The sequence below is a fragment of the Rhinolophus sinicus genome, linkage group LG17 (assembly GCF_036562045.2).
Source record: "Rhinolophus sinicus isolate RSC01 linkage group LG17, ASM3656204v1, whole genome shotgun sequence".
NCBI classification, from domain to species: domain Eukaryota; kingdom Metazoa; phylum Chordata; class Mammalia; order Chiroptera; family Rhinolophidae; genus Rhinolophus; species Rhinolophus sinicus.
Genome location: NC_133766.1, coordinates 4,821,321 through 4,840,377, shown reverse-complemented (window position 1 = coordinate 4,840,377; position 19,057 = coordinate 4,821,321). Strand labels below are relative to the sequence as shown.

General features: G+C 40.7%; 1 protein-coding gene across 1 annotated transcript in view; it reads left to right on the top strand.

The window, feature by feature from the left end:
- LOC141569370 (uncharacterized) overlaps positions 1-19,057 on the top strand; it is a 310,830-nt gene that overhangs the window by 17,104 nt on the left and 274,669 nt on the right. Inside the window, exon 2 of the mRNA XM_074322325.1 lies at positions 2,455-2,644. Within this exon, the coding sequence (XP_074178426.1) occupies positions 2,455-2,553 (99 nt within the window). The 3' untranslated portion in view covers positions 2,554-2,644. The remainder of the gene's footprint in view (positions 1-2,454; positions 2,645-19,057) is intronic.

Here is a 19,057-nt window from a genome sequence, read left to right as displayed (position 1 = left end):
TTTTTTTGTATGTGTGTTACCTGCAAAAGCTTATTCCCTTTCTAATCATATGTGGGGCAAATACTTTTGCCTGGCAAATACTAATTTATTTGAAGAGGCACGAAGAAACATTTCGAAAATAGAAACAGATACAAATTTCACATAATTAGCAAATAGACTTGATTTTTATGGCATTCAAATTTATGTCAGACAAAAAGAATTGCATTTTCCTTATGAAAGAATTTACAAATAAGAGAAAAACATACTCATCAGTCAGTCAAGTATTGTCTGGTGAGTGTTTCATTATCTGTTTATATAATAAGCTCCCAAAAGGATATGCCAAATAACTGTACACACATTTTCTATTCCTGCTGGACTGAAGCAATTAGCCTGAACTTTTTAAAATTTTTTTTTAAAAGAAAGATTGGCATCTGAACAGTCGCCACTTTACAGACTTGTTTACAAATGCTTTGTCTTTTTTGGTTTCCATTGTGGGGAGCTGGGAAAAAGCTGTTAACAGCAAAGATAATTTAAATCTCTCAGTAATATTTTTTAAAAAATTGAAAGAGATTCCTTTCAACATTGCGTTTGAAATGTGGACTTAAAACAAAATGGTTCACACAATTTTCCTTTTCACTTATTTGTAAATGTTGATGGACTGAACCAATCAATGCCTTTTGCTTGTTTAGTTGATACAATTATATTTTTAAGGATAACGTTTTCATGTCCTCTTCCTTAGTACATGGCTTGACTGTGTGACCATTTTTCTTTTTACACTGTTTATTTTATAATTCCAAGAGACTATTAACCAAATTAGAGATGTCTTGAGGTAAATAGCAAATTACATTTATGTAAGAGATAGATTGTCACCGAGGCTTACTATAATAAAAGTTGAGAGTCTATGAAATAGGCCTGTGAGGTCTCTAATATATTATCCAGGAGATTTTCTCCTGAAAGAGTTGAAAAAACTTTTAAGAATGTGGGAGTCATGTGAAAATGAGTTATTATTGGGGAGGGGGCAAGTCTATATCATTAAAAAAAATACACGAGAAAACATGTTTGGCATACTCGCAAGAGTAAAATGGGCCTGGAAATATCATAACAGTGATGGTATTATTAATTAATACAAATGTCCTGGAAATCCTTTGAATAAAAATTTAAAAGTCCACTATCTCATTGTTATTTTAACTCGCATTTTTTGATTACTGGAGAGTTTGAACATCTTTTCATAGATTTGTTAGATATTCAGATTCTTCCTTCTGTGATTTGCCTATTCTAATTCTTTGTCCAATTTTACATTGAATTTCCTGCCTCTTACTCGTTGATATAAAGAAGTTCTCTGTATATTCTACATACTAATTCCTTGAGTTTTAGAGGTGGCAAACATATTCTTCTAGGTAGTCCTTTGTTTAGTTTGCCTAGGATGTCCTTTGAAAAGAAATCCGATTTTGATATACTGAAATCCACACCTTTTCTCCCAAATAGTTTGTGGTTTTTAGGCTTTCCTTACTAACTCCTTCTCTATTTCAAGGTCAAAAAGATATTCTTCTACATTGTCCTTATCTTTTTTGGTTTCCATTTCGAATTAAACTATCTCTTACAGTTAATATTTGCATGTGGAGTGAGGTAGGAATCCAACCATGTTTTTCTCCGTGTAGTATAAGCCAGCTTTCCCAGCAGAGCATTTCCTAAATAATCTACCTTTTCTTCTTTCTTCATTGATCAGAGATGCCATTGCTATCATATAGGAAGTTTCCATATACACGAGTCTGTTTCTGGATCCCTGTTTTAGCCCATTGGTCTATTTGTCGATTCCTGTGCACTATTCAATTATTTTCATTGCTGTGGCTTCGTGGTATGTCTTTATGTCTTTTAAGAAAAATCCTCCATCTTTGCTCTTCTTTTTCAAAATTGCCTTAGCTGCTTGTGTCTTAACTGTTTTTTTAAATACTTTTTAGAATGAATTTGTCACATTCCTCTCAAAGTCATGCTGGGATTTTGACTGCAAATGTGTGATATGTATGTTATTTTTAGAAGAATCTACAGATTTCTACTGGTAAGCTATCCTACATCAACATGGTATTCTATCTTTTCTGGCCTTCTTTTATGTCTTTAAATAGGATTGTAAGACTCTCGGTGAAGAGAAATCATTAGAGATGTGTGTAAAGATACATTTATAGGAGTGTAGTGAATATTTGGAAATTGTCCACATGTCCAATAACAGAGGAATCGTTACATAAATTGAAAATGGCTTGATGGATGCATTAATAAAAAATTACATCAATGGAAACCACACTTTTAAAGAATTATTAATGATATGAGAAACTCTCCTGGTTTATCATATGACATCGTTAGTTGGTGAGATTATAGGGATTTTAAACTGTCTTTATTATGTGTTTTGGGGAATGTTCCAAATGTTCTAAAATGAACATGTTTTATTTTTATAATAACTGTTCTCTTTTTTCTTTTAAAAAGTTGGAAGCAAACAAGTTCAGCGTTTGCCATCTGACGGTACAGGCACATTGGAACCGGTCTCTGACTCAGCGGCTGAGCTCATCGAGCAAGAAGCGATAACGCAAATGTGAATTTCCTAACGTGACTCTGCCTGCTTCTTCTCCTGGGATCCCGCACAGTTTCTGAGGCCGTCTGACTCAGCTAAGCATGAGTAAGTGCAGTTTCACACATTCACTTTTTCATGTAACAAATATTTAACAGTCTGCCACTGTGCAAAACACTCTGTTAGAGCCCGTAAAGGTGAAGAGATGAGTAAGTCACCTGCAGGGATTTAGCATGGCAACCGAATATTAAGATCAAGGATTTGCCTGAATGTCAGGCCCACCATTGGTGCCAACTCTCAATTTTTCTATGCTCCCGTCACCCTAGACTTTTTCTACTTTTATCATGCCAGCCCCTCACTTGGAATCACTTTCCATCTTTATCCACCAATGACAACACTGTGTATTCCTCACAGATCGGTGGGGACTTTCCTGATCCTCCAACTTCCGCTGACATTCCACCAGCGCTTTCAATGTAGCTGAAACGTGGCTAGTTCTCTGTGCCATCTTGTTGTGGGAGTCCATTTTCCAAAAGCAAAGATGGAGGAATGGTGGTTGTCTGCGTGAAATATTGCATTTCTCGTCTGGGCAGGGAAAGTGGAAATCCCAGCACCTATCTTTCGAACAACACACCACACAACACTTCTCCCTTTGTGATGTCGGTCAGCAGATAGTAAAAGTGGGGAAAGCTGACCTGGCGAGCACAGGGGGTCCACTGGAGATAGACGACCTGTAACTGTTTAAGAAATTCTATCAAAGAGATTGTCTGAGTTCATTGACACTGAGGGGATCTTTATGGAGACTTTAGGCGATTAACAGAATGATGGTGCCATCAGGAGCTGAACAAACTGGGCCCTCCTGGGATATGAAGTTAGAATTGTCCTGCCTTCCCCCACCACGAAAGCAGCTCGAGATTTCTTCTGATAACCAACTCCTTTCCCATCCTCTGTGTCCAGGGGTGAGGTGCGAGAAGAAGGAAGAGTTCAATCCCTCCTCCCGTCCACTGTCCGCTTTGTCCAATGGGGTCCCATAAACCCATCTATCTCTAGGGACTCCCTGTCTTCATCAAGTTCCAAGATTTCCCAGAATGCTTCTCTCCCTGTTCACATCAGCAGCTTACCTGACCCATTCTAAAATCCCAGACAGCCGTATCTTTACTATGCCCCATTAAGGCTCCTGGGACCTTGGCAGAGGGCTCAGTACAAAGGGTAGCCATGCATTTGTAGTGATGTGTTACTAGGGAATGTCCTGTATTTGTTTTTTAGCAGGGACTTTGGGCACTGAAAGCATGTTGGTGCAGAGTGCTTCAATGGAGACAAGAGGGGAACTTTTACCCATAGGCTGTGGGGAGATAGTTTTTTCTTTGGGAGATGTTTCTCTAAATGATGACTCCTCAGAATAAGTACAGCAATAACAATAATACGCGCACTTCTTATCTCATGTCCTTCACCATTTCCAGCCCTTGAATTATTTAGTCCTCATTGCCTCCTTCTGAAGCAGGTGCTATTATTGTCCCATTTTGCAGATCAAGGGAGGGAGGCCCAGAGCGGTTGAGTAACTTGCCCAAGGTCCACAGATAATAAATGCTCTTGACCACTACGCAATGTAAAGAACACGTCAGTGTCAAGCTCGTTTTTAAAAAATATGTGTATGTAAATATATATGTTGTGGTGAGAGTACTTAATATGTGATCTCTCTCTTACCAGGTTCTTAGTGCCCAATACAGTAGTGTTATCTACAGGCGCAGTGCTGTACAGCAGATCTCTAGAACGTTCTCACCTTGCATAACTGAAAACTTATACCTATTGACTAGCGGCTCCCCGTCTCCCCCTCCCTTTACCTCCTGGCAGCCGCCATGCTATGTTTTGCTTCCAGGAGTCTGACTGTTTTAGATACCTCCTGTAGTATTTGAATCATGTAGTATTTGTACTCCTGTGGCTGGCTTCTTTCACTTAGCATAACGTCCACAAGTTTCATCCCTCTGGTTGCATGTTGCAGGATTCCCTTTCTTTGTAAGGCCAAATATTATTCTATTGTATGTGTAGGTCACATTTTAAAAATCCGTTCATCTGTTGATGGACCTTTAAGTTGTCTCCACAGGTTGGCTATTTTAAACAGTGCTGTAGTGAACATAAGAATACCAGTATATCTTCCAGATCCTGATTTGGCCAACAGATATATGCAAAGATGCTCAACATCACTAATCACCAGAGAAATGCATCAGAGAAATGCAAATGACAACCACAGTGAACTATCACCTCACACCTATGAGGGTAGCCATAATCAAACAAAAACAAAAGACAAGTGCTGCTAAGGCAATGGAGAAACTGGAACCCTTGTGCACTCTTGTTGGGAGTGCAAAATGGTACAGCTGCTGAGGAAAACAGTATGGAGTTTTCTCAAAAAATTAAAAGTAAAGCTATCTTGTGATCCAGCAATCCCACTTCTGGGTATGTGCTCCAGCAAGTTATTTTAAGGTGTGTTTAATTCTGTCCCATTCTATATTGCTTTAACCATCTGGGTGGAGTTATTTCAGCATTTCTCACCCCATTTCCTTTTATGGAAAATGGCTCATACAAAGCAGAGGACTCAGAGGTCTTTAGTGACATAATAAGAACAGACCACGTGGAAGTAAAACACTGTGTTAAAATACCAGCTGAACCTGAAAGTTAGGTAGCAGTTTTCGGAGAAATTAATGTTCTGGAAAGACACTGGCTTGTTTCCAGACATAGTCTTATCACTTATAGGCGTGTCTTGGGCCCTTATTTTCATAATTATTCCCTGTTCCCCTTTCGTTCTCACTCACCTGAGCTGAATCACTCAGATAACTGAGACATTTGCCTTTCCTGCCAAGAGACTCCAGTCAGGAGCTCGGCAGTGCTGAAGACCCAGCTGAGACCCAGTTTTACAGGTGAAACCAGTTAGCACGATTGTGTGTTACTCTAACCGTTTATAGCTGCCTGGGTGCAGCTGTAGGTGGATGGACATTTGGTTTTAACCAGATCCAAGTTTTGCCTCCCAACTGAGAAAAATCGAGAGCACTCTGGGCAGTTGGTGGTATATGCAAAGGGTGGTGGTGACGCTGGGCCATAGAGGATAAAGCAGGTAAGCAGAGAAATGAGCGTGCTGCTGGACAGCGAAAGCGATGGTGTCAGTAGGTGGGGTTTCTGGTGAGGCTGAAGGAGTGATGAGCTGGAAAGTGGTGCTCTGAGAAGGGAATGCCTGCAGCGAGGCTTTCGGAGACAGGAAGTAATCATGGTGATGAGGAGGTGAAGTACCTGAGAGGTACTACGATATTTGGTGGTGGTGTCACCAAGATCGCTGTTGTGCTCCAGAGGAACCCAGAAAATCAGGAGCTTTCCATCTTCAAAGAACAAGGGCGAGTGACTGGAGGTTGGTTGATGGATGACAGTACAATGAAGAGATGGTGGGCACTAGAGTTTAACGGACTGTTCTTTAAAGAGTGGAATTTTGGGGAGAGCAGGGGGAGGAATAGGTTTTTATGTGAGAATGAGGAGCAAAGACACGTCTATCATCTCTAGGCATTGTGACATGTTAACTATGGAAAAAACCACCATTCCCTTGAGAAGGACCCAGGTGTCGTAGTGTACACATGGGGGCTTTTGGGGAGCACAGAGAGCAGGGAACACTGAGAGCAGTGTTTGAGGGTGCAGGGGTTCTGCGGATGACATCTGTGAGTTCCACAGGACATGGTAGAAAAGTTTGGGTGGCTCAGGAATGATGGACGATGGGGCCAGTCCGCTGTGTCCAGGGTCCGATGAGGAGAAGAGTCCAGTGACGATGGATGGCCTGGAAACTTGGCCTTTAATGGGTGAATGGGAGGTGAGGCATGCTGACGTTGGTCCTCGTGGTCTCTCAGGAGTAAGTGGGTAATCTGTTCATTTCTAGCCTCTCTCTCTGGCTTGGACTCCCAGGTCATTTCTGATGGTAAGGCTGTGGGGAGAACTCTATGACCAGGAGCTCCAGACCAATATTCCCTAACAACTCCCACCCCTCCTAATGTCCCTTACGCCTCGCGATCCTGACCACCCTCTGCTGGTTACATTCCACTTTATCAGCATCATTATTAGAATGTGTTTCTTAGAACAGAACGTGGTATTCTGAATAGAGTGCTTTCGTCTTGTTACCCCCTTTGATTTAGATGCTGTTCTTACCGTCATCCCCCTGTTGGTGTTTCTCAGTTCCTGGGGAATAATTTTGGGACATTTTTCTTTCCCTCAGAAACTGCTGTTGTGCCAATTCTCCCCATGATGTTATACTTGGAGAATCATATAGTTCTGAGCAAGATGGGTTCAAGATGTCATTCTATCTAAAACATTTTGGTGGTGGGAAACACAGGATGCATGATGAGTACGGTTTGAGATTCTGGCTCAAACACGAGGCGGGTGTTTGAATTACGAGTGAAATCACTTGCAACTGGTCTCTGTTTAGCAGTGTGAATCCAAACCTCTCCCCTTGGACAAGTTTGGGCTGTTCTTCAGGGTAAAGGAACATTGTCCCGGTGGTGGAGAAATTTACCTTTGCACAGTGGGATTTACCTGCAGCCTTTAGAGCTCAGGTACCTGAGCTGGAATCGGGGCCCCTGGCCTAGCCACGTTCTGGAAGCTGACCTGCCTCGGCATTTTGCTTTATTTTCTCCTCCTTCTTACCATTTCCCCCTGAAAGTTAGTCCTGAATTTGATCCTGTCTTTTAAAAATTGTCCCACTCAGCAAAGTCCGTCTTTTTCCACCTAGGGTGACTTCTAAGTTTATATTTTTGTCAGATACATTGAGTATTTCCCCTGTCTCCTACTCTGAGCCGTATAATGCAATCTGGTCTGTTCAGCAGACTCGATTAAAGCCTACTGCTCATAATTGCTGCTTGTCTGATGACAAAACCAAACGACACACTGCACTATCGATGTCTCCTGTCTTTAATAACATTAAATAAGAAAAGGTGCTTAAAATGAACCTAAGCTAGTCTGTACCAACGTTAAGTGATAAACATTCAAAATAACATTTTCTAATTATAGTTTGAAATTAAATGAAGACATTTGATTGTGGTAGGAAAATTTTAACCAAACCATTGTCAGCTTAGGCTGGTTTAGTGAGCCAGCCTTTTGTTGTACAAAACAACAAGAACAACAGATGAAAAGTCATCTAAACGAATAAGCATCCATTTCTTCAGTTAAGCACCGGGGCTGGAGGATGAGTCGTACTTGGGTTTATTGAAAATAAACCTGGCTTCCTCTCATTTCTATCTGGAGAAACTCAGATGCAATCCCGCTTCTAATAGTTTCTTTGCTACACAAGGATTCTAGTCTCCTTATCTCATACCCATTACCCTCGCCGTTCCATCCGTTCCTAACTTTGAGCTGGTATGGTTTCAATGGTTAAGCGTATGAGCTGTGGCATCAGCTGGGCCTAGCCTGAAGTCATGGCCATGCCGTACACTTGTTTCATGTTACTTAAATTCTTCGAGCCTCCGTTTCCTCCTCTGTAAAAAGGGGAGAACAGTAGCTATTTTGACATCATAGATTTTGGGAAGAAGGTATTCAGTAAATTGCTGTTGTTTTAACAAGATCATTGGAAGAACGGACTCAACTCAGAATCCTCGCTCTTACTTTCTTAGGACTATAACAATAGAAGAAAACCAAATAAGTAAATCAACGCTAAGCTTTTTTCTGACCGAGACCACTCTCACATAGCATGGCCCCAAATACACAAAGTGTCTGGTGGAAATCTCCTGCCTCTAAGATATTCGAGGCTTGTGGGATAATGGTTTCTAATTTGTAGCCCTTGCTTGTATTTTAACTCCATTAGGATGGTCCCATCTGGGGTGGGGGCTCAAAGTGTGGTCTAGTCCTTCTTTGATCAGTCATTTCTCTATTCCCCACAGATTCTAGACCTTGAATTCATTAGTTATTAAATTTGAAATGCTTGCCAGTAAGTTTCCTCCTGAACAAATTCCAGTCAGGGTCTCTCAGGTAAGTAGTTTACAGGACAAGCAGGAGAGAATCAGTCACTGCTCTTCCATTATTAACCCTCGTCTTACTCAGGCACCGCCTTGCGATGAAATCTTTTTTCTAAGCATAACATTATTTGCAGCGTTTATTGATCTTCCCTTGGTCTTTGCCTCTGTGGTCAGGAATCTATTCTGAACGTAGCTGTTTAGCTTTCTATTGTCCCCAGAGCTTCAGAAGCTAAAGAAGAACCTGTACTTTTAGGAGCATCATGAAAATCTGGGTCAATAGATATTTAATTCAGTTGAAAGTGAAATGTAATGTGGTGTTGTCCACACTCTCATTTTAAAGCAGCTCTTCTATCATGGCTTCATATCACATCCCTCTGAGCTGAGTACCTCACCTCTTCCTAAGGTGAGAAGCACACATATAAGCTGATACCACGATTTTACTAGCAGGAATTGCTGTCATCTCTTACTAGAAAGAAGAATGTCTTTAGAGAATCCAGCAACTTTAGAGATTCCGGTAACCCATGCATGTGTGCTTATGGAAATTTAGCATATTAAAGGTGGCATTTCAAATTGAAGGGGACTCATGAAGTATTTCATTAATGCTATTGAGAAAATCGGCTATTATTTAGGAAAAGAAAAAAGTTTATTCTTATCTTACAGCATGCCTTAAAATAAATTCCAAATTCCTTAGAGGAGTAAACGTCGTAAACTATACCATGGTGTGCTAAAATAATATAAAGATTATCTCAATAATTTTGGGGCGAAGAAGGCACAAACAAGACACCAAACCCAGCAGCAGCCACTATCTTCCCCGCCCCAGATACACAGAGTTCTCTTGTAAAATGAATAATGTTTTCATGATGAAAGTTACCAGAAACCATAAACGAAATAAAAGATAAAGAGACTGGGAGAAACTATATGCATATAATAGACAAAGGGTTAATATTCATAAACCGAAAAGAGCCTCCATAATCATGAATATTAAAAAAAAGTCAAAACAATAGGAATTGTGAAACCACGAGAAAGAAATACAGATGGCCCATTTACTTAAAAAGTTGATCAAAGTTCTGCACCCAATTATATTGTATAGGACCAATTCCAATGTGTGTATAAATTTATTAAAACTCACCAAACCGTAGGCTTAAATAGAGAAATTATATGGTAGGTCAATTACACCTCAATAAGGCCGTGTAGAAGATTCCTTTGTGCTACTTTTTGTTCACAAGCAGACTTCTTTCCCAGGATCTGTGAGGTCTTGATTTATTCAGCTTGTTTGGCTTTGATCCCTCAAAACCCTCCCCTGACAATCTCCTGGCTCACTGATTTCCAGCTGACAAGACCTACTGTAGTCTCCTTAGCCTCAGGGGTTTCCTACCTGTGGATTTTCGGCCTGAAATACCCTTAATCCTCCTTTTAGCTGGAGAGTTATGACTAATCCTTTACATCTCAGTTTAAATGTCATTTCCTCAGCGAGAGCTTCCTTCATACATCCCTTCACAGTTTAAATTAGGTCACTCTGTCATTCTCTCTTCCTGGACTGTTCCTCCAAAGTATTTTTCACAATCTGTACTCAGGCGTTTATTTTATGATGGCTCGTTTAATATCCATCTCTCCACTTGAATGTAAGCTCTAGGATGGCAGGAGTGCATCTGTTTTACACGTTCATTTTCAGGAGGGATCCTCCAACATTTAATTGGTGCATATAAAATAAACAACAGCTCAATTCATTTAATGCCTCAGGATTACATATTGCAGTTAGACTGCTTTGAGGGATTCACCACCAAGTACACCACTAAAATAAAAAGAACACTTCGTTGAAGTTTTTTTTTCTTTTTTCTTTTCTCTTTACCAGTTGGGCAGTTGGTAACACGAGCTCAGAGAATTTTCTCAGCGAAAGTTCTCTCAAGTACGCTCTAAGGTCTGGAAGTCTGGGCTCTCATAGTTGTCCAGATGCTTCTATATACATTGGCAGAATTGATTGTCAAATTGCAGATACTCCCTTAACTGATCACATACCATGTTTTCCCCCAAATAAGCCCTAGCATGATTTTTCAGGAGGACATCCCCTGAACATAAGCCCTAACGTGTCTTTTGGAGCAAAACTTAATATAAGACCCAGTCTTATTTTCGGGGAAACATGGTATCTCTTGTCGAAAGCTGAACTCTTGCCAAAATCTCACTGGAGAGGAATAATATTCACGGAAGATTTCTGAAGGATATGGAACCCTTTAGAACACCAGGTCCCTGCTTATTTGTACAGGGCTATTTTTGTCCCTCCTAGATATGCCTTTAGTGACGTGTGCCATCAGTTAATACATAGAACATTATAAGAAATAGTGTAGTCCTGCTGAATTTATTGCAGAAATTCCGTGTTCTGTCTCACTCAGGGCTCTCTGTATGAGAACACACTGTCTCTCAGGAGCTCCAGACTTGAGTATCCAGCTTTATCCATTGGGTATCTCCCCGTGCACGCAGAACCAGGGAAGACAGTACGTGAGATGGAGTTTAACATTTATACTCAGAATCCTCTTCTATGAGAGTGAGTAGGAATGAGTGGCTTCCAAATTTTCAGCACAGTATCATTTTCCCTGATAAAAATGACTGGGTACTCCAATATGTAAAACAGATTAAAAAGCAGGGGTGTGGATGGGGTTGCAGAGAAGAAATGCTTGAATTTTTCCCCCTCTCATTAAAGTACCTTTGGTCCCTTGAAGAAGGTAACAGGGGAGTTGAAAGCCACTGATCTAGTCCAATCCACCCACTGGGACTGTTGTGCCTGCCCCCCCCTCCCCCCGCCGGAAAAACAGAGGCACATAACTCATTTACTGAAATGGAGATTTGATAAATGACTCCTCAGAAAGCTATAGGGGGAACTTCCCGCCTATTCACATAGGATTAATTAGCACAGTCTGTGAGCCAGACCCATCAAAGTCCTATGAGAATTCACTGAGTGTCCATCCATCCTCTCCTTCCAGAAGGGTACTTTTGGCAAGCTTCCTTAAAAATTGGGTCAGCATGGGGAGCCATTTGTTAATGTTTTCGTGTTTCGAGTGGAGCCTCTCAAACTTTTCTACAGAACTAGTAATGTATTCATCTTACTGAAGTCTGGGCAGCCCTGGCGCTGAGCAGAGCACTTCTGGGAGGGCTGGGAGAGGAGCACACAGAAGCAAAGCCGCCACATGGCCCCATTTCTTTGAGCTCTCCTGAATCATCTCAAAGTTAATGCAAATACTATATTCTCATCCATAAAGTGTGCTTATTTATTTTATTTTATCATTATTATTTTTTGTTCCTATACCCTCAGTCTATCCCCACTCCCACCCCACTTTGCTAACCATCAGTTTGTTCTTTATACCTATGGGTCTGTTTCTATTTTTTTTTTCTTTTCTTTATTCATTTTTGGTTTTGTAGATTCCATGCATGAGTGAGATCATACAGTATTTTTCTTTCTCTGTCTGATGTACTTCACTTAGCATAATGCCCTCTAGGTTCATACATGTTGTCGCATATAGCAAGATTCATTCTTTTTTTATCGCTGAGACTATTCCATTGTGTGTGTGTGTGTGTGTGTGTGTGTGTGTGTGTGTGTGTATCACTTCTTTATCCATTCGTTTGTTGATGGACTTCTAGGTCGCTTCCATATCTTGGTTATTACTAGTAATGCTGCAATGAACATAGGGGTGCAGATATCTTTTCAAATTAGTGCTTTTGTTTTCTTTGGATAAATACCCAAAAGCGGAATTGCTGGATCCTATGGCAGCTCTGTTTTTAAATTTTTTTTTTTTTTGACTCTCCATACAGTTTTCCATAGTGGCTGCACTAATGTACAATTTCACCAACAGTGCACCAGACTTTCCTATCTTTGCAAAAATTGTTATTTGTTGATTTATTGATGACAGCCATTCTGAGAGGTGTGAGGTGATCACTCATTGTGGTTTTAATTTGCATTTCCTTGATTATTAGTGATGTTGAGTATATTTTCATGTGTCTGTTGGCCATCAGTATGTCCTCTTTGGAGAAATGTCTATTCAGGTCCTCTGCCCCCTTTTTAATTGGATTTCGTGAGTTTGTTTGGTTTTTGTGAGTTCTCTATATATTTTGTGTCATAGCCATTTATCAGGTTATCATTTGCAAATATCTTCTCCCATTCAGTAGGTTGTCTTTTCATTTTGTTGACGGTTTCCTTCACTGTGCAAACATTTTTTAGTATGATGTAGTCCCATTTGTTTATTTTATCTTTTGTTTCCCTTGCTCCAGGAGATATATCTAAAAAGATGTTGCTAAGAGTAGTGTCAAAGAGTTTATTGCCTATGTTTTCTTCTAGGAGTTTTACGATTTCAGGTCTTGCATTTAAGTCTTCAATCCATTTTGAGTTTATTTTCGTATATGGCATAACAAAGTGGTCCAATTTTTTCCTTCTTTCTTTTTTGCATCTATGCTCATGAAGGGTATTGGGCTATAATTTTCTTTTCTTTTCTTTTCTTTTCTTTTCTTTTCTTTTCTTTTCTTTTCTTTTCTTTTCTTTTCTTTCCTTTTCTTTTTTTGGAATGTCTTTATCTGGTTTGCATATCAGGGTGATGCTGGCTTCATAAAATGAGTTTGGAAGTGTTCTTTCCTCTTCAATTTTTTGAAATAGTTTAAGAAGGATATGTATTAATTCGTCTTTGAATGTTTGGTAGAATTCACCTGTGAAACCATCTGGGCCTGGACTTTTCCACTAGCCTGTCTTCCAGGTTGCTGATCTGTTCTTCCGTTAGGTAATCTGCTGGCGATTCTTTCTAATGTGTTTTTCATTTCGATTATTATATATTTCAGGTCTGTTGATTCTTTCTTACACTTTCTCACTCTTTCTTGAAGTTCTCCCTAAGTTCCTACATTCCACTCTCAAGTTTTGTGAGCATCCTCATGACTGTTTGAATTCTTTATCAGGTAAATTACTTATTTTTCATTTTCGCAGGGTTTTTTTTTTCTGGGAATTTTTCTTGCTCCTTCCTTTGAGAGCTGTTTTGTCTTTTCATTTTGTTTGACTTTCTATGAATTAGACAGAATAGCTATGTCTTCCAGTTTTGGAAAAGTGACCTGATGTAGAAGTGGGCTCCATGTAGACTGTGTGTGCTGGGTGGTTTTGGCAGGCCGGCCGATAGGAGCCCAGCGGGTGCCTAAGTCTTCTGGGGCACAGGCCAGCTAAGCAGGAGTGGCTCCAGGTGGGGAAGTCAGGTGCATATCGTACTGCCTTGTTGATCCTGCTTGCTCCCTTTGTTCTGACGGAAATGGGCTCAGGCTGAGAGAGCTTGCAGCCAGGTCAGAGAACCTGGATGGAGCCCCTTCCCACCATACAGAGATGGAGGGGACCAGTGTTTGCTGGTCACTCTGATGCCAGAGCATCCCTGCAGCTGCTGGTAAGCACCTTTATACAGTTTCTCTCTTGTTTGTTGTACTGAAAGTGGTCCCATGTAGAAGAGACCTACCTCTGTGTGGGTTCTAAGTGCTGGGTAGTTTGGGAGGCTTCTTGGAGCCAAGCAGGTACTTATGGCGCCTGGGGCACCGACCTGCCTGGTTGGCGGGCACACTACTCGGCAAGAAGGCTGGCTGGGTGTGGTGACCATCCTGTTGCTCCTGCTTGTTCAGAGGCAAAAGGCTCCAGGTGATATAGCTGGCACCTAGGCTCTGCTGGGAGGCTGCACTTGTCCAAAGCCCCCCAGTGGAGCTCCCGCCGCCCCGTGGAGGTGGAGGGGATGTGACAATGGCCTTCACTCACTCCTCCAGCCTGGAGAGTTGTGGAAGCTCCCTCACGGCTCCTGCAGCTTCTCCGCCTTCCTTATACAGCTTCTTTGTTTCTGTTGTTTGTTGTTAAGAAGCTGATCATTTAGCAGTTGTCTCTCAGGAGTAACTACTTTCTCTATACATGTACTTTTCATTTTGTTCATGGGAGGGAGCTTGTTCACAGCCCTGCCCTCTTGGACCTCCACATTTAATCTCATGTGAAAACAATGTTTTATATTATTTGGTACTTAAATGATTAATATCCTGCATCTCTCACCATCCCACCCTAAGGGGGTGGTAACAAGAAAAAAAACAAAAACCTTCCTGAGTCTACTGTTTCTTAAAAATAATCCACTTAAATTAATCCTCAAACCAAAGGGACAACAGTTTGGGGTGGCAAAATTTGCTCCCCTATATATGCACAAGGGTAGTCCAAGAAAAATAAATGCTTTCGAGCTTGATTTATTTCCTGTTATTATCCAGACCTGTTATTAAACTAGAAAATGCCATCATTGAAGCTTAGTCCTTTTTGGTTTTTTTTAATGATGTCTCTTTCACTTAAAAGATTTCCTTTTGGGGAGATAAACTTTCAGAAATTGCATAATAGAAGTATCTAATTGTAATGCTGAGCTTTGAGTACATTTTATTGTAGAGTAAGGGACTTTTATAGCTGGTTTATTTGAATTTCCTTGGATGACCTCGTGAAATGTGGTTTGCCTCATAATGTGTCTCAATATTGCATTTTTTCATTGAAATTATACTTTCATATTTAAAAATATGAGTTATATGGTAAGTGATAGAAGATAAAATGGCTTTAATGGTATTTTGGGAATGTTATGGGATTGTAGATTATCCCTGGGGCCTGGGTTTCATTTTCAACTGAGGAGACAGAAAGACTCATAGCTGTTATTCTGTGGGAAACTGCTTCAGTGTCAGCTCCAACCATGACCCCTTATAAAGGCCCAAGTCCAGGCCCAGGCTGGACTCTCCAATGACCTCTCCCAGGGAACGGCACACACAGCAGGTCAGGCACTTAACTGGTCCTTTCTTGTCTGTGAGATATGATCATAAATACTTGATGAGCAAGTGTCAGACCAGGGCTGGGCTGAGTTTCTTTAAGTGGATCTGAGTTTCTCCGTTATTAGTATTGAAGTATTCCTAAAATTAGATTCTAGGCTGTGTTGCAAACTGAAGTTGGCAGTATATGGCCTACAGGTTACACATTACTCCTAATTGTGCCAAATGATTGAAATTGCAAAAATCTGCCAGGAAGAATTCTGCAATGCCAGATGAAAAGCTTTTAAAGTCTCATGAATGTGGTGGTCCCCCCTCACCTGTTTATTTAGGGGACTTGCATTATACTGTAAAGGAAAAATGGTCCTTTGCTTCTCCTCTGCTCTCACTACTCGACTACAACACTGCTTCACTCTGACACCAGATGCGTGGGTTTTCCACACATCAAGCAATTCTGGAACATAAGACTACCCCCACACCACAACTTCAGATGCCAACCTCAAGTCTAGGGTTGTCACCTGTGCTTCTGTCACACCAGCTATAGATCAGAGGTTCCCATGACCACCTCCTCAGGTTCAATTAATTTGCTAGAGTAGTTTACAGAAGCCAAGAAAACAATGTACTTGCTAGATTACTGGTTTATTTTAAAAGGATATAACTCGAGAACACCCAGATGGAAGAGATGCAAAAGGCAAGGCTGTGTAGGAAGGGGTGTGGACCTTCCATGCCCTCTCTGGGCCTGTCCCTCTCCCAGCATCTTCTCCTGTTCACCAACCTGGAAGCTCTCTGAAGCCCATCCTTTTGTTTTGCTTTCGGAGACTCCATTACACGGGCATAATTGATTAGATCATTGGCCATTAGTGATTAACTCAACTTCCAGTCGCTCTCCCCAAATAGGAGGTCTGGGGGTGGGGCTGAAAGTTCCAATCCTCTAATCATTTGGTTGGTTCCCCTGTCAACCCGCCCCCATCCTTATGAAATTTCAAAAAGTCACTATATTAACATAAACTCAGGTATGGTTGAAAGGGGCTTGTTATGAATAACAGAAGTCATCTTTATAGCTCTTATGACTTAGGAAATCTCAAGGGTTTTAGGAGCCCGGTGCCAGGAATGGGACAAAGACCAAATATATATTTCTTGGTACAAATCATACTATCACTCATACCTAACTGACCTCTCATACAATTTTTTAAAATTTAAACTTTTGACTTATTTTCTCTCAAATTTGTAGATGTTAAAGCCTGGATAAGGAGATCCAAATAGGGAGAGCTCTTAGGTTCTTAATATGTAATAATAACTCCTTACATTTGCTGAACTAAATTTCTACACCCAAGATGGAGCCACTCCTGCCTGGGGTGACACATCAGCAAACCAGTACTTAAATAATTTTCATGTTCTTGTGAAAGCTCCTTTTAACCAGAAACACAGTATATCCAGTCAGCCAATCCTCAAATGCCAAGCCAGTTCTGGACTCTATACACGTTTCTTTGTCCCCAAATGAGGTTGACTATGCGGCCCAGCCAATCAGATATTTTCTATTTGTCTCTTCCTTGTTCTTGGTTCTTTATCCTCTAAAAGCTGCCCCATTTTGTAGTTCTTCCAATGGAGACTGTCTGCTGCGTGAAATATTGAAGCCTTGTATCATCTAAATTGTCTTCTTTAATAATTTTTAACACATCTGAATCAATTCCATATTTTAAAATCCACTTTCAAAGACAATACATCTTTAGATAGTGGAGATGATAATTCTGACTGTGGGAAAATATTTTCGTTACAAATGAAAATTACTTCTCTGGAGGAGTCAAGCTGAGTGAATGTTGATCTTACTGTGTAACTTGGGTAGAAGGCATTATGTGTGAGCAGTGGTAAGAAACATATGCAGAAATGAAGGAAATTGGATATGGACCCAAGTTCCAAGGGAGACTCTGGAGAACTGTCTTAATTACAGCGGGGGGCTTTCGAGGCCCAACAGCCTAACTAAGGCAGTGGCTGGCACTGAGAGATCCAGTTCCTAGATGGAACTCAGCCCTACAGAAATTAAGTGGCGTTTAGTCCTTGGGCAGTAAGTAGTCAGATAGCTGTCAGACAGGGAGTGTGCCACTATCCTGTGGTGGTGCACTCAGAAAATGTTTTACTTCCTAAAAGTACTTTTTGCAAAAGTGTTTAGAGGAAGGCTGAGCACTAGTTAGAGGGGAAGTAACTGCATACAATTTGGAGGAGGGACAAAAACTCAGGTCCATCCGTCCATCCATCCATCCGTCCGTTCGTTCATCCATCCATCCACCTATCCCTCCATCTTCATTGCTTGCTTGCTTGATTAATTCAACACATATTTATTGAGCCCCTTTTTTTTTTGTACCAGACATGGTGCTGGACACTGGGAATATAATGGAGAGCAAAATGGATACTGTCTCTGTCTTCCTGGCACTTACGGTCTGCTGGGTGTGATAGAGATTAATTAATAATTGCAAATGCATAATTACAAATTGCAAGGAGAGTTTGAAGCACAGACACACAGTACAGTGAAAAAAAAAAAGGAAAATGACCTAGTCTGAGGATCAGGGCAGCTCCCTGATGAAGCAGTGTTTGAGCTGAGATCTAAGAGAGCAAAAGGAATTACGAGGTGAAGAATGAATGGGAGGAGAGTGAGACAGCTGGTACAAATGTGCAAGGGCCAGCCGTATGGATCTCTTCCCAATTCCATGTTCAGGTTGGTGGGTTGAAATCAGCCAGGGTGACAATATCTGCACCATGGAAATTTGCAAGCATTACAAGCAGGGCTTTCTTTTGGAAAACCCGGTTGTGAGACTGGGGCCAGCACCCACCTGGGAGAAGGGGAAGGTGTACTAGGGAAGGTGAACAAGGTTGAGAAGTACTGTTCTAACATAGATGACCTCAGACCCGCCTTGCTTATCGCTCTGCCTGAAACACTTTGTCTGGGTACCCTGTCCAATTCCCTGTCATGCTCTGTCTTTTAAACCTACTTTGTTTTTCTTCATGGCACTTAGCACCATCCAACATTTTGTTGTTTACTTCCTACCTCTCACACTGGACTATAGATTCCACTAAGCCAAGGACTTTCTGTCTTTTTGTTCACTGCTGTGTACTTACGGTCTAGGATAGTGCTCGACACATAGTAGGTCCTCAATGCATATTTGTTGAATGAATGAATGAATGAATGAATGAACTGACCACTTCAACTTTTCTTCCCCTCAAACACATACCCTTATTCAACAGGAAAGTCTGTCCTGGATGTCATTTTCATCAATGTCTTTGTGGTGAATCTAAATGATTGTCTGATATCGCCTACCATACAATGCAAAGCATATAACATCAAGTGACATCACGAATCCTCCAAAAAGAGAAGGATTTCATGAAGTTGATGATGGTAATATTGGAGAACTAAGCTATTGGCAAATCTGGATCTAGCAGAATTAAATCATGTAAGAAGTTTTAAGAATGAAATAGAGATAACTGACAAGACGAGAGTTGCAAAATTAAATAATTTAAATGTGAAGTAATTAAAAGAGTTACTTGGTAAAATTAGTGAAAACTTTGGACGTTTTTACAAAATGACTGATCGTATACTCTTGCTTTGGAAGTCAAACAGGAAATAATGTTATGACATTGTATGAGGTAGAAGATGGTTTATCTTACTGTCATATAAATTGTTAGATAATTAGGCAACTCCTGTTAGTACATAGTTGCTGTTATAATCAAAACCAAGCAAACTTATCTTTATAATTTCTGGTCTCATGTCTCAAGTTCAGGT